This window comes from Cupressus sempervirens, chromosome 1 (genome assembly GCF_028749045.1).
Source record: "Cupressus sempervirens isolate cs-2001-9-10 chromosome 1, ASM2874904v1, whole genome shotgun sequence".
Taxonomy (NCBI): domain Eukaryota; kingdom Viridiplantae; phylum Streptophyta; class Pinopsida; order Cupressales; family Cupressaceae; genus Cupressus; species Cupressus sempervirens.
In genome coordinates, this window is record NC_143118.1 from 339,853,280 (window position 1) to 339,877,984 (window position 24,705).

At 35.9% G+C, this 24,705-nt stretch overlaps 1 protein-coding gene across 1 annotated transcript; it reads right to left on the reverse strand.

The window, feature by feature from the left end:
- Positions 1 to 455: 455 nt before the first annotated feature.
- LOC149577596 (beta-glucuronosyltransferase GlcAT14B-like) lies at positions 456 to 24,413 on the reverse strand. The gene is made up of 4 exons (XM_089824604.1): positions 23,711 to 24,413; positions 18,514 to 18,589; positions 18,245 to 18,360; positions 456 to 1,996 (listed from the first exon to the last, which is right to left on the reverse strand). The coding sequence occupies exons 1-4, from the start codon at positions 24,234 to 24,236 to the stop codon at positions 1,476 to 1,478; spliced, it is 1,239 nt and encodes a 412-aa protein (XP_089680730.1). The 5' UTR covers positions 24,237 to 24,413; the 3' UTR covers positions 456 to 1,475.
- Positions 24,414 to 24,705: the final 292 nt, after the last annotated feature.

Here is a 24,705-nt window from a genome sequence, read left to right on the forward strand (position 1 = left end):
CCTTCTATTTTCAATGTACTACTGAAGTTCGTTAAATTGCAATTACTCATTCATAGATGCACATTTACACGATGTTTTTAGAGCCATTAGTATGATGTAATTCACTTGTTTAGAACACTGTTTGATATAATTTAGTCGGTGTTTGACATCTTTATGCACATACTTCACAAGATAAGCGCAAAATCATTATAGTCACTTCATAGTTTTTCAACTCTGATATGAGCTGCTTAAAATGCAACCATTATATATCTGCTTTCAATGTGGTAAATTAAAAAAATAAGTTGCAATGGCATGTGGGCGTATATTTCCCTTGAATTGTGCGCATGACAAAATGTATTCAAATACGCATTATGGAGGCAAATTCAAGTTACAAATAACAGATGCTGTGAGTTTGATGTATAAATTTAGCAGCAAATATTGGTTCATCATAAAATAGGAAGTTCTCAATGCTCGAGTGAACGCACTAAAAAGATGTTGAAATTACAAATTCCTTTTTGTTTTTTCAATGATTAATTATGGCTGGAACAGTCCCACCAGTTGGTACAAAAATATAGAAGCCGCCTCCCTACAAAAATCATTTCAAAGGATGCCTTCAACAAAAGGTTGCTAACATCTCTTCTGAAAGACAATGTGATAAGAGGATGCCACAACATGATGGTCTACATATCAGGCTGATCCGATCTGTTGCCATGTACTGTGTTCACAGGCTCTAGAATCTGTGTGTAAGTCAAACCCAAATGTTGTATTCAATGGTATAATTGAATGGATAAACAATCAATCTGGAATCTCACTGTGTGGCATTATCCACTGTATAAACAGTCATAATGACAGGAAATTCAACGAAATTGCGTGACAAAGAGCATTGTCACTGAAGCTGCAAATTGATACATACTTCTAAAGGCTCAACTTCACCAATTTGCTTGGTTACATGCAGATAGGATTTGATTAGTCGGAGCTTCTCATAGAGTCACAACAAGAACATGTGACCGAAACAATCACTCATTTTACTTCAACTTTTTTTTCATCTTGGTCCAGTTCTGAGATCAAGTTGAAGAAATTTCTCGCTGGATTTGTGCAGAAATATATAATCTTGGCACATTTGATGAATTAAAAAAGACATACAATTACACCACTGCAGTTAGATTTTTCCAAAACAACAGTGGAAAGCTAAAATTAACATAGCCAATACCAACTCAAAATTGACAGCAGTGAGACCTGGCAGTAACTCTGTATTCTTCAGTCTACCATAAATGATTTCGCCAAGTCATCCAGAGGAAAAATTTTAAAATATTTTAATAGTGAGCCACTGTAACAGAGAAATGTAGGTTGCTTAAATTCTCAATATCTTCAGCTACTCTGCAATAAAAATAATCCTCCATTCAACTGGCAATCACGTTATCAAAAGGTGGGCTACACAGAAATGAAGTGGCACTTGCATGAGAACTGCATTTGTGAGATGTTTTCAGGCACCCTTCTTAAACAAATTTGCATTGGTTAGAACGAAACGTCTCATTGGCAACAAGTCTAAGTACCAATTCTTTAAATCGTTTAGCACCTGTTCCTGGCTTGAGAATACTAATGTTACCCCATACCGAACAAGGATCTTTATTCCCACTAGACTTGCCAACACACCAGCCTCCAGGAGCAACCAAACCATGCCTGCGATGCAAAACTACTCTATCAATCTTGTCAAGAACTGGATCATTCTCATGAAATGGTCTTGCAAAAGCTGCACCACTTTGTACCATCTTCTTGTAATCCCCTACATTAAGGTAATATGGCTCTGGTTTGGAAGAAGTATTCCATGTCAGATACTGCAGGTCACTATTAACTGTTGTATTTTTGAATTCTGGTGCATTACAAATAACTGTCTGAAAGTATGACTCTTGAGGTTGAAGAATGTTTGCACTATACAACAGTACTGTCCGTGGTAAGTTGTCCCATCCCAGAATACAATATTCAATGAAGTTGTGACTTAATAACGCAAATGCTGAACCTATAAAAGAAACAATAATTTTGACAAAGATTAAAGCAAATGCAATTTGAAAAAAGAACCATACAAAAAGTTATCCCATCATCACAGGAAGTTAGGTATACTCTATTGACTGATACACCTCTATTCATTATTTTGCTATTTCTTAAAATTTAAACCTTACAATGCATAAGAATTAGACTTTATCTAAATATGCCAATCAGTAGTTAAAAGTTCAATAATTACTATATTCAAGAGTGATTTAGGCTTCTATTACATGCTTAGTTGCTTGTATAGAGCTTTATCCCCGGATTTGAGGTGGTGAGAGACCAAAAGCATTTCAGAACATTTATCTTGAACAATATTGTATACTCATTTTGGAACATTTTTTATTTGAAAAAGGATATATGGTTCCACATATACATTGCATGCAATACCAACTTTTGTTTCTGCATATTCAGGCCAAACAAAAACCATACAATGTATCATTCCCACACCCAAAGCTGCATAATAAATCAGAAGACCAATAAAATAATAAGTGGGTATATTTATCACTAGCAGCTGCAAAACAGCCAATTGATTACTAAATCTGAATGTATGAGAAGCAAGCTCAATATATTTCTACTAAAGTAGAGCCAGCTAGATCCTTTTAAAAGTGTAGAATTAAGAACGAGTACTCAATCTCTTACTCTGGCTCCCTTTCTCTGACTTTTTACTGTAAATTTATGTCCCTTCGTTTCAGGTTTCACTCTTCCTTCCACATCAGGTTTCACCATGAACTGGAGCCTCAAGTTACAACCTCCATTGCAGAAAAAGCCATTATAAGGCAATATGTATCACAGCCAATACTTCTCGGCCTTAAGGAGAGCTAACAAATACCAATGGATCAAGGATAGGATCAAGTATATCATCAAAGCACATCAGACCAAGCCCAAACTTTTGCCATGGTAAGGTACAACCAAGCGATTAGATTTATACAGGAAAACATATAGCCTTGTTTTCATATTTTGAAAGATCAGCAAAATGATGGTCTAGAAATCTCTACAATTGACTGTACTATAGTACTATTGGCGTGTTAAGAGTTTGCAGAGCTACAAGATTCTTTTCAAGACATGTTCCATGCTCCTCAATGTTTGTCAACATAAACAGGGGTAGAGCATGAGATTCAATTGCTTTCCAAATCTCCATAACTTAGGTTTATCCAGGGAATCACTTGTTGGCAGCAATGTTCGTGTAAAAAAACAGCACCAGTTCTTACAAAAAGAGGACATATGCACTAATACTTCCAAGCTCCTCAACCTTTGTCACCATAAACGGGTAGAGTGTGAGATTCAATTGCTTCCCAAATCTCCATAACTTAGGTTTATCCAGGGAATCACTTGTTGGCGGCAATGTAAGTGTAAAAACAACAGCAGGAGTTCTTACAAAAAGAGGACATGCACACTAATACTTCACATATATCACCTATTGTCATGGTATAGAGGATGGACAACTCTTGGGGAATGGGCATAGATTATAGAGTCTTGATCAATATCACCATCAAAAATAGGGGTTCACTCCCACAGATGAATTGTTGAACTAATTTAAACGTCCAAAAGTATTTTCTTTAGTTGGATCTCAAATCTGGGTATCATCACATTTATATGGAGGATACATGGAAGATGGCTTTCTGAACAGAACAAAGTTTGTAAGAACTTGGTGTGTAAATTCATTTTGTTGATTTATTGCGCCAGCTATATTGATGAAGTTAATGAATAATGTATTGAGGCCTAAGTTTGATGGCATTTTGGGACAGGGATGGGGGAGAGCAGTCTCAGGGATAGTGATCCGATGGCCATTTGGGGGAGCAACACTATATATGTAAGAATTTGGTGTGTAAATTCATTTGGTCTATTTATTGCACCAGCTATATAATAATGTTTTGAGACCTAAGTTCCACGGCATTTTTGGGACAGGGATGGGGTACAGCAGTCTCAGGGATGGCAATCAGATGGCCCTTTCTAGGGATAGTGGGTATGTGTATGTGTATGTGTATGTGTATGTGTATGTTGTTGGCAATGGGTTGGTGCCCCTTGCGGGATTTGCAGCATGGTTTAACAAACTCTTGTATCTTCTATAAGTCTAGTGGTTGTATCAAACATTGACAGGTTGATCTTTTGGTGCCATGGCAACCTAGCAGTTATCAACTGGTATCGAAGCTTGGTTACAAGTACGAAGTCTTGTAGGCCAAGGCGAGTAACAATGGGAAAAAGATTGTTGGTAGTGGGCCAGTATCCTTCACTGGATTTGCAACCTGGTTTAACAGCCTCTTGTGTCTTCTATAGGTCCAGTGGTTGTATCGGGCATGGACAGGTCAATCTTTTGTGCAATAGCAATATGCATGTGCATATGTGAGAGAGTCAAATTTCTGAGTCAATGAACAGCAATATAACATGAAATTGTTAAAATGAAGTTGGAATATGTGTACCATACTATACCAGGCTATGGCAAATACACCTGTAGTACCATATCAAGAACTCTAAGTTTGCAACTTCAAACAATGAACAAAAAATCCAAATTATTGCCAGTAGAGTTAACTGTTATATCATCAAGGATGAATTTGAATCAGATATATTTATGTCACTGTTGTGATTAATTTATTTGCTCTTATAAAATGGAAATTACTGTCACTATTGTCATGATCAATATAATTGCTGTAATAATGCCATCCTAATAGTGGGTGCTGTTGTTATAATGCTGTCCTGTTATACTACTTTTTCTAATGCTGTCATGATATATTTTACAGTCTTTTTAAATTGTTATTAACCATTATAACCTTATGAAAAACTGCTTTCTTTATGCAGCACCTAGCCGTCCCCAACATGGTCAAGAGACGTCTGAGATATTCCCAATTGCTCTAAGGATGGGTATAAGACATCTCATCTGAAACACCTCCAGGAACTGGGGCGGGGGTTAGAGGGGTGGGGATGCATCCATGTGTAAAATAGTTGAGAACTTTCACGGCAGATTCGCAAGGAGAGTCCCTAGCGAATCCAAGTCAAGGACTTGCAAGTTTTTACGAAGGACTCAAAACTGTAGGTAGGCCCAATAACAAACTTAAAACCACCGCTTTTCTGTATTTTCTTTTCCAAGTACCACATAAGAGTCCTAGTTAGGGCTACCGAATACATGCTGATTCAAAATTTTCAAACTATAATTTAGAGAATATGTGAGTTTGTGATATTGCTATCAAGATTCAACTATGTAGGTTTTGGGTGAAGCTCATTGAGTGGCTAACAAGGACCCATCTCTCATGACAACGAACAGAACACTTAGCAGTAATTACATGTCAGTGATGCTCACAGGGGTGAAGCATTAGGCCTTCACAAGAGGTCACACATCACAGTAAGACTCCAACTCAAGTGTTCCTACAATGTGAATCAAACTTAGCTTACTAACCCATTTGCAAAACCTTAGGCAAATGTTCTTGCTACCCAACTTGCTGACAGTTTTGCAAATGGGATAGCATGCTAAGAGGAGCTCAATGTTGGAGAAAACTCCATGGTTAAGCATGCTTGAGTTGGAGTCGAATTGGGATGCTTGAGTTGAGAAGTACATAAATGGAAGATATTGTGGATCCATCTTTGTGAAACTCAATTAGGCCATACCACTAGCTTCTTGTTAATCGTAAGTTTGCCTTGCATGGTCAACTAGAAGTTTAATGAGCTTTACTTTAATTATTGTTTGAACGTTGATATGCATTCACTGATGTATTAATGTGATGGTAACAATTTGAACATCTTAATTTTACCTTAGGAGATCACACTAGCTTGGTTGAGGTTGATGGCTAGATTGAGTCAAGTAGTGTAAGTGAATTGAGTTTCAGTCCCATCAATTGGGGATTAAGAGCCAATTGATGGAGTAAAAGAAACAAAAGCACTACCAAGGACAGCATGCACAGTGACATCTGTAATTGCATTCTAAAAGTAGAAAAGCTTTCTAAACTCTTTATCCCTTTTACAGTTTATTTGATCAGAAGTATCTGAAGTAGTTGATGCTCATTAAATGAACAGTGTAAGTCCCTTTGTGATACTAGCATATCACATCATTACAATTAGATAAAAAGCTCCAACTACAAGGAACCTTGAGGCTGCCTCATTTGATCACACAATCCATATACATTGTCTAGCATATGAGCTTCCATTCAAGAGACAGTTGGAGATTTGGTGTTTCATTTGGATTACTAAGTATTTGATTCTACATGTTGAAGAGGTCATAGAACTCGCATCAACACCATCCATGAGATTGCGATTTGCGAACAGTTCCAATGAATTTCTAATATGACTGCTATAGGAATATGCCTTGGAATAATTATAAATGTTTTCGGTGTATTTTGATTTAAACAATGTTTACTTGTTACCATGATTTTCTAATATTTTTTACTAAACATTTAACGAATCTAGAGATTACCATGAGATCGCATTACTGAATCTAGAGGTTATCATGAACTCCTGATGATTTTCACTATCAATCTCCATTAGTCCATACTGTTGTAGAACTTAAACCAGGATTATCTTGTATAGTTGACATTATTATAAATGATATGAATTGCATCCCTTGACCTAAGTCAGAATTGCTATTCTAGAGCAGAAACCCAGAGGATCCCAAGAAGGGACATCACCTCGAGAAAACAGAATTTAGGTGATGTGACCATAAGGAAACTAAGGTAGCTGAGCTTGCATCTTCTGGCTGGTTTGCCCTAGATTGTAGTTTCAAGGATGAAAATTTTGAGTCTAGCAGTTCTGTTTGTTTTCCATTGCTAATTATAGGTTGCAAGTACTACCTATATTTTCCCTCTAAATACAACATCAATCCAGTTCGGCAGTTTATAATTCATAAACTAAGTTAGCATTCTAGTTCTGATACAGATTCGGCGTACTGAATTCGGCAAAAGAAAAAGGGCAGGCTCTGGTAATGCAAGTATAGATATAAATATTTTCAAATGTGTGTGTTCATAGATTTACACATATAACATTTTCAACGTTCATTCATCATTGGTGCAAAACATCAAACATATAATAATAAGTTAGAAGCGTGATACTCATAAATTGAAAATTGCAAATAAAATTATATATAGAACACCTCATATATCATATTCATATTTTGCAAGTCTCAAAATGTCATTACACAGTGAAAATTTAAATTACAACGCATATTTCATTATTAGCCGATAGGCTATTATACAGCAAATTTTGTCCAGAAAATGTAATGTCTCACTCACAAGAAATTTTCTAATCATATTTGCAGCCAATTTTTCCATCCTTTCAGCATGGTACAAGGAAATCAGGATTGAAGTCAGCTGCTAACCTCCGTTGGTTTCTCCACCAAATTGCCATTACTCCACTGATCGCAGGTGCCAGTTCTGTGCTTGGAGGACCGTTTGTTTTTCCAGTAGCCTCCGCCATACACTTATTTTAAGCAATTAAATTTTTACCCTGCCTCTCTGTTCCTCCATGTGATTTCAATGTATATCTTTAAATCAATATATAGCCTCTTTTTTGTATAATAGACATTTAAGGGCAGGGTGTCATGAACTAAGGCTTTAGGAAATACTTTTAGAATTTTAATTAGGACTTTGAATGTTTTCAAGGATTTTTCTCGTGTCTTTGCATTTTCAGAACTTTTCCCTTTATTACGTTAATTAATTTACAATGGCTTACATGGTCTTGAGAAAAATTCCATTAGTATGTTATACTTCCTGAAGCTACACAAGTTGTCTCCAAAAGACATGGATACAAATAGAGAATTTTCTATTTTATTTTTATTATCATTAGGATATTCAGATATGAATTAAACTATTAGCTAATTATTATATTATCTTTTACTAACTTAGTTATAAAAATAGTAATTTTATTGTATTATATTTTTTATATTAGTATCATACAAGAAGCTGTTTTAATTTTGATAGCAGTATAATTGTTTACACTGCAACAGAATAACAGACCACCCAAATGAAAAATAAAATTTAATATTTTTTAACTAATTGTGTATGTAATTTTTTGAAGTTAAAGAATTTACTTATTACATATTCATACATTCATTTAAACTATAAGACAAATATAATCTAGAATTAAAGTTATGAAAAAAAGGAAACTAATATTTAAATATTATAGTTATAATTATGAGAAACATACAAAATAAGAATATAAAGAAGGGAATACACTTAATGAGATGCCTAAAATTGTGTAGTTGTAGAAATGTTTTGATTGTAAATAGTTTTTATGAAGATTTGGGGAATTAAGATTGAATGCGAAGGAGAAGAAGAGGCATATGTTAAAAAAAATGCTTACAGAATTCAACCATTTGTAACTTTTGTCATTATTACTCTATGTTCCTTAGGGACGCTTCCCCCAAAAAAAGCCAACGTTTCAGGGACGTCCCTGTCCCGGGGATTTCATTGGGGACTTGCATCCGTCCCCAATTTTTTAACACACAAAAAATTAAGAAAATAAACAAAAATGTCACTTTTGTTGTCCCTATTTGTCATTACCCCACCCCCCCCCCCCCAAAAAAAAAATCGCCAAAAAAAATTGTCGTCTCAAAATGGTCCCGCTGTTCCCTGTCATCCCCGTCACAAAAACTCGGGGGAACATAGTTATTACTACTTCATTTATACCTCCTATATATTACTATCGGCCTAAATATTGCATCTTCTTTTGATGCAAATGCTAGTTAATATCCAAATTCATCTCTATTATGATCATAAGAATCAAGGTCAACATTTGGTTCCACTCAAACTTCATTTGAACCAAAAGTTGTGGCACTTGCTATGTTCATGTCATGTGAAACAGCTACCTCTTGTTCATCTACTGAGACTTGGGCAAGTTGTGCAACTATGGCATCTAAATCAGCACACCCGAGGACTAGATCCCAATTCCTTCTCGCACCCTCATGCAAGTTCGCTTTTGTATGCGACAATGGGAAAAGCTTGGATAATAGTTCAACTTATCGTTATTGGCAACTTATCACCGAGTGCAAAAGAAAATATCAGAGATAAGTAAGGAACTTATCGGGAAAATATCAAGAACTTAAAAATTTGCTTAAATTTAATTAGAAATGCTTTTTTTTGGCAAAATTCAATAGGGAGATGCATCTAATGAGACACTAAATGTGTAAACAAACCAAAAAAGCTAAACTAGGTATATACAAATGCAAATAAGATACAAAATCACATTCGCGAGTGGAATATTTATGGCAAGTACCTATGGTCTAATAGTTTGAACTCTAAAGAAAACTAAAAATTGCAAATTGTCTTTGTAAAACTATAAACAAATACAAGTGTCAAGTACAATATAAAAATAGGCTACATCTTCCTCTTCCCCTTCACAACTCTAATAAAAACTACTCAAGTCGAAGGGAGTCTAGCCCTAGAAGATTGTTGTGGTTGTGGTTGTGGTTGTGGATAGACCTCCATCCTAGATGTAGATGGTGCTAACATTGGCAATGTCTCCTCATCATTTGTATCCTCCTCACTCTCAATCCCCTCATCCTCCTCAATGTCCACATCAATGTCATCCAATCCCACTACGAATCCACCCTCCTCCATAGCCTTCCTCTCCAAATCACAAATTGCATTGTTTGTGAACAATGGAGGTTGTTCCTGTAATGTCCAACCATGGTAGGGGTCTAGTCATCCAAATCAAGAGGACCAACTACTACTAAGTCTACCTTACTTTTACGCAACTTAAGGTTATAATGCACATAAACAAGGTCACTAAGGCACCTCTATGCTAATTGGTTGCTCTTTTTCGTGTGAATGGTCTCGAATAAGTTTCAGTTACACTTACAACTGGATGAGCTACATGGCTGGCATAAGATGCATAGGGCATATTTTTGCAAATTTGGAACATTTCCACCCTACTTTTGCCACCAAACATATGCAAGATAAATAATAAAGGGTTAGAAAACAAGGTGAACATATCTTAGAAACTTCGTTTTTATCTACTTATCTTGCATGCAAAAGACGCCAAAAGTCCAAATATTGCATTTGAGGTTTGAGTGTTCCTTCATCTTCTTGCCAAGTTTAAGGAGAATAGCTTTCCCATTGCATTCTGATACATTTCCATCTCAACCACAACGAGGTCTCCAAATCAACATCAAGTACCATCCTCTGCATGCAATCAAAGAAGCTCGCCATGACCTCTCTGTTGGGATCCGCATACGATGGAGAGAAGCAAAAAGAAGGGTTAAGGAAGTAACCCGCCACATGGATGGATTAGTGGAGCTGATTGTTCCACCTCCTATCAATATTTTCCACGTGGGATCAAATTTGAGGTTGTCCCCCCTGTAGTATTTTTTTTACAAACTCTTTGGCCTTATCCATGGCCTCATAAAGATACCCCATTACAGTTTTCTCCCCATCTACCAAGCGGAGAACTTTTACCAAGGACTCCATCACCTACAATTGAAAAGTAGACAGAGATTACCATTGATCAGAGGCTAGAGTAAATTAATAATGAATAATTTACAACAAAATTAAATATTCAACTTTTGAAGCATCCAAGTTGCCTTCACAATTTCTGTAGCACCATCGAAAGTGTTTGTCAAAGATGATTTTGTTGGAAATATTCAAGATATGATAGGTTACTGAGAGGGGAGGGGTGAATCAGTAAATTCAAAACATTGAACAATTCAGCATTTTAACTATTCACCATTCATTCATCTAATCTACTGCATATATGAGAAATCAAACATCCATAACACATGTACACAGTGATTTGGTGACCCAAAAACCTTCCAAATAGAAAGTAAAACTGGGGTGGGGATGATACCCACAAAACTTCGTTACTGCAGTATGAAGTTGGCCTGTTAAGGCTTACATTGACCACTTCTGGTGATTTACCCTGTTAGGAGCATAAAGGACTACTAGGTCCACCTTGTTAGAGGATTTACAAACATACACTGAAGTATGCACTCTGTTAGGAGATTTATACAAAGACTGTTAAGTCTACCCTGTTAAAGGATTTACAAAACTGATTCACCTATTAGGATGAAACAGTGGATCTACTTACAAACTTGATTTGCTGATTAGATCCTTGAAGTATATATCACCTCTTGTGACTGATGAATCATCACTGCTCCTTGTAGACCTTGCTGAATATTCTGCTCTTCTGCTGATTCACATTTGCAGTTCTCAAAACATTACATGTCTCTCTCTTTACTCTGATTCTCATCACATTCATCTTGCAAATGATATAATACATTACATATATACCATTCCAATAATTACAATTGCAAGGTCGGCTAAAACACAAGTGAACAAAATATTACTGAGTCGGCCAAACAGTAAATAACTCGAGTTCACTGAACTGACTCGGTGACCTTCTGATACTTGGCGTCCACTGCATTACTTGGCATCGTCATGCACTCGGTAGAAGTGAAGGCTCAGTCCATACTAATCACCTGACGTAGTTCTGAACTCAGTAACCATTGGAGACTCGATGGATATAGTTTCACTCGGTAAAAACTGAATCCTTCGTTTACCTTGCTTTCACTCGGTAAACATTATACTTTCATTACTCGGTAAACACTGCACTTGCATCACTCGGTAGGCATTGTGCTTCCATCACTCAGTAGACACTGTGCTTCCATCACTCGGTAGACACTGCGAAGCTAGGTGAACACTGTAAACTCAGTAGACACTGCTGGATTGCACATTCACTCGGTAGCTATACTCAACTCGGTTAACACTTGAATGCTCGGTGTGAACTGCAAGGCTCGGTGTAAACTGCTTAAGTGATGAATGTACAAGGTAACCACTGAATGGTCGGTATACATTGTAGACTAAGTGATGAGCTCGGTAGCTATACTGATACAGATAAGTGTTGTCACTAATGGCAATAATAACTTAATGCCAACAGATGTATGCAACACTCTAACCATCAAGCTTCTTTAAATAGCTTGAGTTTAGCCATTCTGGACTCTAATACAATTGCTTCAAAGGATTCTAAGAACTAATAACTCTTTCCAATGTTAAGAAAATCACTGCAAACCTTGTGGTAGCAGGTCTAAACAACTCCTTCCCATGGGTGAATTCTCTCATCGAGCTGAGAACCCAAGGGTGATTGTAAATGTATTTGGCTATTGTTAAATATGAATGGATTTATTGCAGACTTGAACTGTATATGTCTTTTTTAATTTCTTGACTCTTGAATTATATGCTTAATGTCTGCTATTTTCTTCTTGCAGGTTGTAATCAAAATATGGATAATTGTATACTTATCAAATATGGGTATGTGAATGGTGTGCAAACAATATTAAGAATTACTAGTTCTTGAATTCACAAATCTGAATCCAATATTGATGCTCGATCTCCAAGAGGCTTTGACTAATTGATTTTGGTGTTCCTCTTGGTCAATCAGATCTGCCATATAAATGAATTAAAGAAGCATGTCCAATGAGTGGACATGTCTCCACAAAGTGTAGGCATGTCCACTCATGACATGCCCTTTCATTAGTGCCCTTTTATTATCTACTTGGCACCTGAACACTAACTGGGTTTGCATTACTTTTGCACTTAACCAATTTGATTATGTTAATAACAAAATCAACAATTTGTATAGATAATATAATCAGATTCAATCTGATTGTAATCTCTACGGCAATTGATCATTTTATCCAAATATAATCATTAATGATCATTGCTCGAATATTATATAAGGAGCATGAAATGATAATAATCTACAAATCAAATAATAATCTGCAAATGCAGATTGCCATTATACTTGGAATCACATGATATTTTTGATCTGGTATGTGGATGATAATCAATATTTGATTATCATTCATAAATCTAACAGATGCTATCATTTTTCAATAGTTATCTTTCTTGCATCCTCTACAACTGGTCTCACCCAATCCAATTTTCCTATGTCATCTAAAAACAAGGTCAATGACATGAGCTGCACAAGGAAACCAATAAAGTGTGCTATACTTATCTTGGAGAATCCTAATCGCTGCCATATATGTTGTTACATTGTTGGTTATTATTTACACCATATTATCAACTCCCACCTCCATCACAACTTTCTCTAACATTAGAGCCAAGGTTTCAGATGTCTTTATCTTGTTCGAGGCATCCAAGGATTTCAATAAGACCACTTGATCCTTGCAAAAAATCAAAAAACTGATGGCGGTTCAGTTTCTTGCATCCGTCCATCCATCTGAAAGTATGGTGCAGCCAAATTGTTTCCATTGTAATCTTTGATAATCAACCACATCTTTGGCCCTACAAACAGCATCTTGAGCAACCCATAAGTGCGAAATTAACATCAAGTACACAACTTTGATTAAGTAAAATATAAAACTATAAAACATTTATAAAATAAAACAAGTGAATTAACCTCTCACTAAAGTCTTTAGGAGTAGGCACTTTGTAGCATTTTTCGACCACAGTAATTCATGTCATAAAATTCAGCCAATAGGGACTAGCTGAAACATTGAATGGGATGTTGTTAAAAAACCAAAAATCGGCACATGTAATGTCAACTTGCCAATGCACATCATTGTTCCACACAATACCCTATAGTGATGGTTGTGCTCTACAAGTATTTCTATGCACAAAAAAGTCATTTATAGAAGATATGTGTGGCAGTGGTCTACTAAAACCATAGGAATGGTATATTTGTGGATCCATGGGCCACATTGTGCACCCACTATGCCCTCAAGTGCTTCATTGTCTTCCTCAAGGTTTTTTGGGATACCTAGTCACAACCCACATTATTTCATTATGAAATAACTCAATGATTATTATTTTAGCAAAATGTAGATTCTAAACAAATGATGGTGATAGTAAATTAATAAATGATTTTTATAAAGGAGATAGTGAGTCTTGAGATACCTTGTGATTCAGAAATGGCTGCCCTCATGGCCAATTTTGCCCTTTCCCTTGCAACTTTTTCTCTTCTTGGGCACATAGCAAGGCATCCATCTCTCTTTATTTCAGTCGTGGTGTTATCACAATCCCTTGTGTCACGCTTTGTGATCCCTCCAAGGTGGTATTTCAAACAAGATATGCCTCCACTAATAACTTTTTCACATTTTATGCATATCACACTATTTAATTTGAGTCATTCAAAAACATATTCCCATGTCTTGTCTCTAGCCACTTTAGGGCGTGTTCTTGTATATCCTAATGGACAATCATCTATAGAGGCAATGATAGACCCAGCCATAGAGGTATTTGCATTCGCCATTCTGATGAAGAATCAACCTACACATGTCTCACATACAAAATGAGGGCACAAATTTAGAAATTCAATAAAGAAATTTAGAAACAAACTTAGTTTAAAACTTTAGATAAGTTTTAAAATAGCTGAAACTTGAAAGAAAAAGGAAAAAAAACAAAAGAAAAGTGCTAGGTTATGAATTGTTTAAGAAAAAGATGTAGTTTTTGGAAAAAATGTGAAAAAAATGCAAAAATTGGTATTAGATCCATAACCTTCTAAAAGGAGTTGAGGTTGATTGGAAATGGTATGAGAGATGTTTATGTTTGGTAGCTTCAATCAAATAAACCTATGAGACTAAAGTATCGAAGAGAAAATAATATAATAATAATTCATGAAAATTATATATATAACTATAATTAAAATTGTTGTTATATTTATACGTAATAATGAATATGAAGACATGTCCCATGAAGGGACATGTCTCTCCATGTCTCATTCACAATATATATATATATATATATAAGTGAAAGTTTGTTGCCTTTGAAAAACACATACTGAACAAGCAGTGCAAATACGTTTGCAGCAATCCTAAAATTAACATGGTATCAGAGTAGGCGATTCCCAAGCATATTAGTTATAAGGTCAACATGTTTTTAGCAGATGTACAGTAGTCACAGGTGGCAATGAATGATGGTGGAATGTGTGAGATGTATTTCATTCCTACAAGTGCAACAAATGTAATAGATCTTATAGAACAGTTATAAGAATTTTCAAAACTATGAGTTATCTTGGTGGAAGACTTGGAGTAAAGGATCAAAAATAGATGAAGAGGAGAGAGGGGAGGCAAAAAAATCTCTAAACAAATAGCCAAAGTTGAAGATTGTGATCATATGAAGAATATGGAGATTCATTTGAGATTACATATGGTACATGCGAGTGGCAAAACGGGTTCAAATACACATTGCAGAGAATTTGATCGATGAAGAACCATTGTCGAAACAAGGCCTTCCAATATCTATCAATATCACCATTCATCATTTTTGTAATGATCACAATCCTTTGTTACTCAACATTACATGCACTTTGAAAGTTGTGGACATAAGTACATTCCCAAATGATACTAATAATAATAAACGTTTGTATGTGCATTCGCCATGTCTTTCCCTTCGAATGTGTAACAAGTCAAAGGTATTGACCTATAGTGGGGAACAGTAAAAATAAAATAAAAGAAGGGGAGTCTCTCATCGGATAAGACAGATAAAAGTACAGAGATCAGAGAGAATATAATGAGGAAAGCAATGAAAGTGGAGCGATGTGGAAAGCCATCATCCACATCGAATAAATCAAGGCGAACCATCATGTGTGGATTGATGAGAGAAATGGTAAGAAAGGGTAACCATCAGAAAAAGGGAACAAATAATCCCTAGATGATATCGTTCACAATAAGAAGGAAAGAAAAAATAAATATAATACATAGACAAATATTTGACTTGGGAATAAAGGATATTTAAATGAATAAATAAGTTCATACCCAAGCACAAGGAGGAGAAATAGTTTCGTGATACGAGAAGGAGAATAGGAATACCATACTGCTAATAATGCATCTAACAATGGCATCGGTAATTTAAATAAAGTCAAAGATGAACACATCAATGACGAGGATAATCAAGGATGTTGATGTACAAATAAGTATTTATTATTTTTGAGTATTAGATTTATCTACTCATTATTTATATTTCTATATGTACTATAAGAGCTATTTGCCTTGATCTTTTCCTTTCTCTCCAAGGATGTTATTGCAGGAAAAGGAAGATTGGTATCAAATTCAGAGGAGTCTGACACCTCATCTGAGGCAACATTGGATGAGGTGCTCAAAAGATTGATATTCAAAGGGAGTTTCAAAATCTATGTGTTGATGGGCCTACCCCCTGTGTACATCTTGAAGAAGTGATGACTTCCCAAATGATTGTCACTTGTATCTATAGAAATTATTTAAAGGTTACAATCTTTTGATAACTTAGTCTTCTATTATGATAGACATCTCATGATGTCAAAGCATATCATGACAAATTACAACTTGCACGGTGGATTAATTCCTTAAACAGACCATGCCCTTCTATTGTGATGGACATCTTATGATGTCTAAACAGATCATGATAGATGATAACTTGCATGGTGGAATAAGTTCCTTAAATGGACCATGGCCTTTGGTTGTGATGGACATCTTATGATGTCCAAGAAGATCATGATAGATGATAACTTGCATGGTGGATTAAGTTCCTTAAACAGATCATGCATGTTTCTATGATAAGTATTATTGAGGATACCTTATCTATGGACATTTTTTTGAGTACTTGGAGAATGTCATGTGACTTGATATTCTAAGGCCATTACTCTTGATATCATGAAATGATAACTAAAATGGTGTATATCTTCTGATCAAAGATGTCGTTAAAACTTGTCATTCTTGATTTTTGCGTTGAGGTAATATTGTGTTTATCCTCTCTAGCTAAGGAGGAGAATTGTTGTTTGGTAGCTTAAGTCAGATAAACCTATGAGACTAAACTATTGAAGATAAATTAATATAATTATAATTCATGAAAATTATATATATATATATATATAAAACTATAATTAAAATTGTCATTATATTTATTACGTAATAATGATAGACATGTCCCATGGGACATGTCTCATTCACAATCTATATAAGAGAAAGATTGCTGCCTTTGAAAAACACATACCAAACAGGCAGTGCAAATACATTTGCAGCAATCCTGAAATTAACAAGAGAGTTTGTGTTTGGATGCATTTAATACAAGACAAAATGGTCTTCAAACAAAAGAGAAAGAATATTGAAAACTTACTTGTGAATCCAAATTTGCTTGAAAAAACTCTTCAAATCTGCTCCAAATCCACAACAAATCAGTGTAGATGGCTGCAAATGATGGTTGCTGCCCTCCAAAAGCTCTTTGCCCTCACAGGCCAAAATACTAGCACGGCCGATATTTTGAGGCAAACTGCAATAGTTAATGAAATATCGCCAATATATTGGCAATATACAAGCGATAAGTTGCAGTATATAGGTGGTCATATCTTGGAGTAATTTATTGCCTGACTCGTTTTATCACAATAGGTTGATCTATGGGTTGGAGTGTATCAAGACCAAATCCTCTGCTTTTTTGGCAGCCAAACGATTTTGCATAACCAAGTGGATGGAGTATGTACTCCAAATGCATGTTTTATGGTTGAAATTTAGGGGTTTTTATGCCTTTTAGAATTTTTTTTAAAATAGCACATGGGACCCGTTTTAGGGAACCCACAGCCTTGGGTGCCTACGGATTTCTCTGCAGAAACAACAGGATATTCCGATGCCCAGCCAGAATCCAGACAGAACAGTACTGGAATCAGGATCCAGGACTATATGCAGGGACCGGTAACTTGGATCATAAACTATAGAAGTTAATGTTGTTATGCTATGTAAGTACTAAATTCTTACGTATAAAATTTGTTTCTCCCTGCTGATGTGAAATCTGTTTTAAATCACCCTACTTGGCCTCATGTTTTCTGGTCCTGCAGACATTCTGCCATAGAGAGTCTCTGTCTGAACAGTAGAAGTAGATTCACAAATATTATGTTTGATGTTCTCTAATATCATTTTCTTTATCCATTTTTTTCTGATTACTTCTATTAGAAGTAAAGCAAGCAAAGACAAAATAAGGTTTAGAATTTATCCTTCTTTATTTTTCATTTATCCCAAGAAGCAGTTTGCTGATGGAATTAATGAAAATACTGGATCTACCACTTTGGTTGACTTAGACAGAAAATAAAATTGTTGCCAAGCATTGATAATGATGCAGATATTCCTAAGTGATTATTATACTATTTAACAGCACACCATTCAGAAAATTCATTCCTACAAATATATTCATGTAAACACTGCATTAAAGATTTCCGGGTCCTTCAATTAGAAAAACAAGCAGTAAACATTAGTCCTATAGATGACTAATTAATCCTTGATTTGCACAAGAGTACATCAAAGAATTTGTGTGAGAGAAAAATAAACCTGTAAAATGCTTAAAAGCATTCGGCATCATTCGCCTCTGTGTAGCATAGAATACCTCACTTTTTGCAGATGAGTAGAGTCCAGTGTCAATAACAATAGGTTTAACAGTATGATACCTGCAAAATAAATAACCTCCAGTCAAGGACCAAAAAGCAAAACTGATCTGATTCCTCAAAGCATATTTGTAGCTAAATAACTATTCATAGTTCAGAAAGATAAACCAAACTAATAGGTTTCGCATTCGAGTTTAATTAGTATATTTTACATACTCTTTCTGTCCTATATCACTTGTATGCTGAATAAAGTTCAGATCCCTTGGCAGATAGGAGAGGACATGAAGCAAATCTGTGAACAAAACAAAACTGAATGAAGTATTCAATTATGAATTTTTAAACTAAAACAACAAATATGTATCATAGTGACCATAATAGAATAAATATCAAGATTTTTTACCACAATATAGTCACTGAATGGCTGACCCTTAAAAAGAGTGTTTGAACATCTTGATGCTTAAAAAATCCACAACTTAATTGACTACTATGTAAACCCTTATTATATGTAGCCAATATAAATATAGCGAGTTTATGCACACCATATCAAACGGAAGTATATTTAAAAAATGAAATCAATAGGTAATCTTGGTCATTCACTAAGAAATTCCTTTAAGAAGTTTTTTTGAAACTAAACTTTCATTATTTAAATAGTAAAACAGAAGTAGTAGATTTCACACCATAGTTTACTTAGTGCTATTTGCATACTATTTATGTATAAATTGTGTCTATGTTTAAGAAATTTCAGATACCTGTTGATGTGTGTTTCATGACCCACCAAACAGTAGAACAAAGTTCCAAGGTATCTTATCCTCTCTTGAACAAAGTCTCATGTGTGTTAAGATTGCGAGAAGATCATACGATGACTCCAAGGTTCCTTTTATGTCAGGTCTTGATGTGGATAAGCTCGATGGTTGATGTGATTTGCTGATGATGACAAGGGGCCTTACACATTTTCACTCAAATTCATTTCAAATCATACTGGATATAGGGGCTATCAAAAGTTTTTGAAATGAAGTACTTTTTTGGAGGATTTTCACAGAATTTGCAGAAATGAAAGGGAGTAGGGTTTAGAAATGTTATTCTATTCCCAAGAGTAGTAACAACAACAATCGTTCACAAATTCCTTAATTATTGAGCTCTGCTTCACCAAGTTATACTAAAACTACACGTGTTGGTGAAGAGATTTGTCTTCTCACAAATATTCCTTTCAAATGATCCTATTACCCTTTTCCTTTCAAATATTCCTAATCCAAATTTCCCTTTTCATAATGTGGCAGACTGGCTAGGTTGACAATTTACATATCTTCAATCAAAATATCATACATACCTTTGATTTCACTATCAATGTTTGGAGCTTGACCAATCACAGACCCGTATATGGAGCATTTCCACCCCACATTTTTCTTCAGGACATAAAGCATCCCCACATCTACTATCTTCAGGGGATTCTCCATTAAAAACTTAGCAGTTCCATACTCTTCTACTTCAGAAATCTGAGTGACTATTGCTTTCCACTTAGCCTTCTCCGCCTCCTAAAGTGGTATTTGGGTTTTAACTTCTCCAAGCAAATCCTTTGCATCGTTGAAAACCACACTGGATTCCTGAATAAACTTCACCCCATCTTCACTTATTTCATCAATCCAATTATCCATCGTGGCAGTGATCGTTTTTCCTCTTTACAATTGGCTCAGCAACTTTTTGCTATCAAGGGAATTGGGATCAAAGGTTTGTGGTGCCAGCACCTGGGCTAATGCTCCAAATCCACTGAACAAATATATATATTTTGCAAGGGTATTGACAATTTGTTTAAGCTCCTTCTCTTTTCCATCTTTCTGTGATTGAACCAGCATGTTTTGAGTGCATTGTTCTAAACAATGCTCTTTGGTCTCTCTGTTGAGTACCCCTAAATCCACTCTAGTTATTACAAAGTCACCAACACTTAAAATTAATAGTCTCTTTTTAGTTTGTAATGGGCAATTTCAGCAGTCACCTCCCCATTTTTCAAGTCAGCAATGATCCTGGCAGCATTCTTCGTTTTCTTAGTCCTGGGAGTTTTGACAGAGTATTTACTCACAACATCCTTGATAGGAATAGATGTTGGTACCAAACTGTGCTTTTTGGTTATGGAGTTAGATAACCAATTTGGTACTGCTTCTGAGGTTTCTTTCATTGATGTATCTTTAACCGAGGTGATCAGAGTGTCAATCACCCGTGAAACTGTATCCATAGCCCCTTGAACCTTGAGTTCATTGTTCATGGAAGCGGCATCTTGCTCTTTGTCTTAGTCTAAGTCCATTACGGTGGAGTCCTGGGTTGCCATTCCCGTTGGCTTTCAAATCTTAGCATGGGATGAGGTTCTGTGAACAATAGGCTGGTTGTTGGTCCGTTGAACCTTCTTTTACACCTACATGATCAACCGAGAGAACTTTATTAGTTAGAGGGGAAGACTGTGAACTTTTCCTAGATTCTTTTGACTGCATGTTGGGTGCCTTTTCTTTTCTCTTTTGTTTCAGCCGGGCACTTGTGCACTCAACAATAGGCTTAATTCTCTTGATGATATTAGCCTCTTCATCCTTTATCCAATCTACAGCAGGCAAAGTCGCTTCTAATTCAAATACTCTGGTTCAACAACTTCTTGTTGAAAGTTTAGCTTCAGTCGAGTAATACTGAGCATTTGAATATGTTATGCTTTTATATATATATATATATATATATATATATATATATATATATATATATATATATATATATATATGATAATATGCATACGTATATATGTACAGATATGTATACGTATAATTTAGACAGATGTGATTCAGATCAGGCATATATATGTTACTGCTGTTACCGATTCACATCGGGTTCTATCATTCTTGATATTACGACTGCCACCAATACACATTGGATTACTTTCAGATTTATCTATCACATCTGATCAGGGATCAGGTCTTATTTGTATTGCCTTTGATAAACGTTAAGATCATTATCAAACATGTTATCGGGTATGATTAAATCGTTGTATGGTTATGGTTAACAAACATTAGTTTATGGTCATGCCCCTATGGGGACATAACTCTTCACACTTGTATATATAGTTACTCTCATCGGTGGACAAGGCAATATGAAAGACATAACATACTTGCAGTCACAGGATTAATAAAGAAACATTGCAGATTACAAAATAATAGGCTGAAACACTTGGTGAGCTTAAGGGGTTTTCTAATGAATGGTTCATAAGGCACAACACTTAGTGAAGGTTTTGCATTTAACCATAGAGGAAACTCTGTAGTTAAGTGCGCACAGGCTGGAGTAGTACTGGGATGGATGACCTCCCGGGAAGTCCCGGTGCTTCACCCCTATGAGCATCACATAGATCCAATGAGTGCTAAGTGTTCTATTTATTCTCATGAGAGATGGATTCATGTTGAATAACTACTCATGAAACATGGGTCAATGAGTTCGACTCAAAAAATCACACAGTTAAATCCTGATAGCAATATCACAATTTGACTTACTGTGGAAATTATCTCCTACTTATCAAATACATTCCTGTCAGCATTCAGCATTCCAGTCACAGCATATCAGAAGCATTCTGAAGGTGCCTACCTGTTGCATTCAAGTAACTCAAATAAGTAAAGTCTGATATAAATCTGTTATTATTTCTATCAGAGATCCTATAAAATTAACACTTCTGAACCATCCTCTTGCAGCCCATGTATATTCATCTTTAATTGGAAAAATACAATTTGAGATAGGGATAACCTTGAATGACCTTGCAAACCCTTTATTATCAAAGCCTTCTCTTCCCTCATAAAACTTAAATTCAAAAGTACACAAATCAAAGCGAATGTTGATTGCATTTTTCACTGATTCGCACTAAAGCTTGCCCAATTTAACAGGGAAAACAATTTCCCATTTTTCCTCCGAAAGATATCTGTTTACTACAAAAGCCAACTGTCTACATACTTCTGCCAGCACAAAACAATCTGCAGAGTACCTAGGTAGTCTTGTGGGTTCATAATCAAAACCTCCTACTCTAATGTAGGTGAACCTAAGGAATTGAATATATATGCTACCATAGGTTCGAAGCAGCTGATGGACCTCAGGGGAAATCCTTTGCTCTGATATATCAGCCAACTCAAAACACAATTTGCCCGTGAACACATCATTTACCCTTCTATAATCGGCAAGGACACGATCTTTCCTTAAAAAGGGGCAATAATCCCCCACGAACCCTGAACCAGTGACATATCATAACTTGTGTTTGACACGTTTGCAGCTTTAGAGAGCGCCTGGAAGATGTCATTCTTCATTTTTTCGTTGACAAAGTTAGTAAGGCTAAACTAACCAATGAGCAAGTGGGCAAGTTTTTCTGTTGGACCTTTCCAAATTAATGATATCAAAGTATCGGTAAAGGAAAAGGTAAACAATACTCAAGTCACAATTCAGAGGAGATATTAAAAAGCTCTATACCTGGTGTAGGCTGCATCAAGTTATGAGTAAAAATTTACAAATTTCCCCGAGTATTATGAAACATCAGTATGACATTTAGCATTTCTGTGGTTTCATAATATGCATTCATAGACCATTTTTCTTCATCCTTATTAAAGATGCCCAGGAATCAGCGCCCTGCAATCTGGATCAGCCAGCATGGCGACGGAAATATAACCACCCCAAGCCACCTGCCAAGGATAAACCGATTACTTAAACTCGAGACCGGGTGAGAGCTCGTTGCTTTATAGATTGCCCGCGCCACTTCTCAAATTAAACCACGGGTCTCATGACCGTGTTTCTAAACATGATTGATTTCATTTTTCTTTTTGTCAGGTAACCACTTTTATCGCGCAGAAGCTTATGGCGAGAATGACGCGCTTCTGAGAACAGATATGGTAGTCTGGCTTCTTTACCCGATCACAATTTTCCGATCAGCAATGCAGAAATGTAAAGAAAAAACAAAATCAATTAAAAACATTGCAAAGCACAAGAAGGCATTTATCGAACATTTTTCCGTGTTTTCTCCCCAACTGTCTGAGGGTTTTTCTGTGATCGCGTGTTGTCTGGCATAATCTACAACACTGAGCTTCGTCTAGATTTTACTCAATGTTACCTATTAAAAGGGCGAGAAATGGATAATTTTCTACATTTGCTATAAAAATTTAAGCAAAAGAAAATATGTATATATAGATAAATTGTTTCTAAATCTGTAACTAGGCTGGACAAAACTATTGAAGCAAGAAAAGAAAGAAAATCCAAAACAACGTTATCGAAGGACTCCAAAACAAACAGAAAACATCAAGAATCCAACCCGACCATCTTCCAGTTCCACTGTATTAAACAAAACAGGGGCACTAAAACATTCAAACCAAATAGCAGAAAGACTTCAGAAAACACTTTTAAAAACAAAGACATTTACCGTCCTGTGTAATCAAAGGATAGTCGAGGGCGCTAAGATTGATAAACCAGTCCCAATCCTGAGCATATCTGAGGAAAATAGCAGCACCATGGAGGGTGGAAGCAATAGCAGTAGGTCCCATGTAGCTTACGAAATCCGCCTTGCCTATCACATTCACATTCCCCGCCGCAGAAAACAGAGGAACAGATTGCACGTAGAATCCTAGATTCAGCCTCTGTTCATTGGGAGCCTCTCTGTCCAAATGCAGCAAATACTGATTCCTCGGATGGTAAATCGCGTGCAGAAGCCTTTTGATCCTCTCGCCATCGCCCTTTGATCCCGTTATCAGGTATGCAAGTCTGGGGGCCGCTGGCATTCCGTCCATCGATCTGGATTCCAAGACGAACTTGGGCGGCTCGCTGGAGCGAGTGGAAGCTCCGGATCGAATGAGGACCGCCGCAAGTAGCAGGATTGATATGAGCGAGCTCGCGAAGAATGGGAGAAGCCATTTGCGCTCTGTGTGAACAATGAGCTGAGATTTGCGCATTTTGAGAAAATCGGATTTCTGGGTTCGGATTTGAAAACCAGGGATCCCCAGAATTGTTGGGTAGCTCACTCCGCTGGGTGGCTATTTTTTAATTTTGGACAACGGATTTCAAGCTATTTTAAATTGCGATTTTTAATATGACGCACAAGAAACAAAATCATTCGAACTTACCGGTAGATCGCTGCTAGCGACGTGTTTTATTTTGGTAAACACACTTTTCATTACTACCTTCCAGCAACGTTTAAACAACAAACTAAAAACTAAAACGTTTTAGTTTGCTATTTACCCAATATTTTAGGTAACAGCTTTGAAATATTTTATTCATGTTTTTTTAAAGTAAGCTCATGTTGTGATCTATTTAATTAACTTTTGATTTTTAAAATTAATTTAAATTTTAGTTTTCAAATTATTTTAATTTATTTTTTATATTAGTGTAATATTCCTTCAAATGTTACTTTTTAGTTTCTAT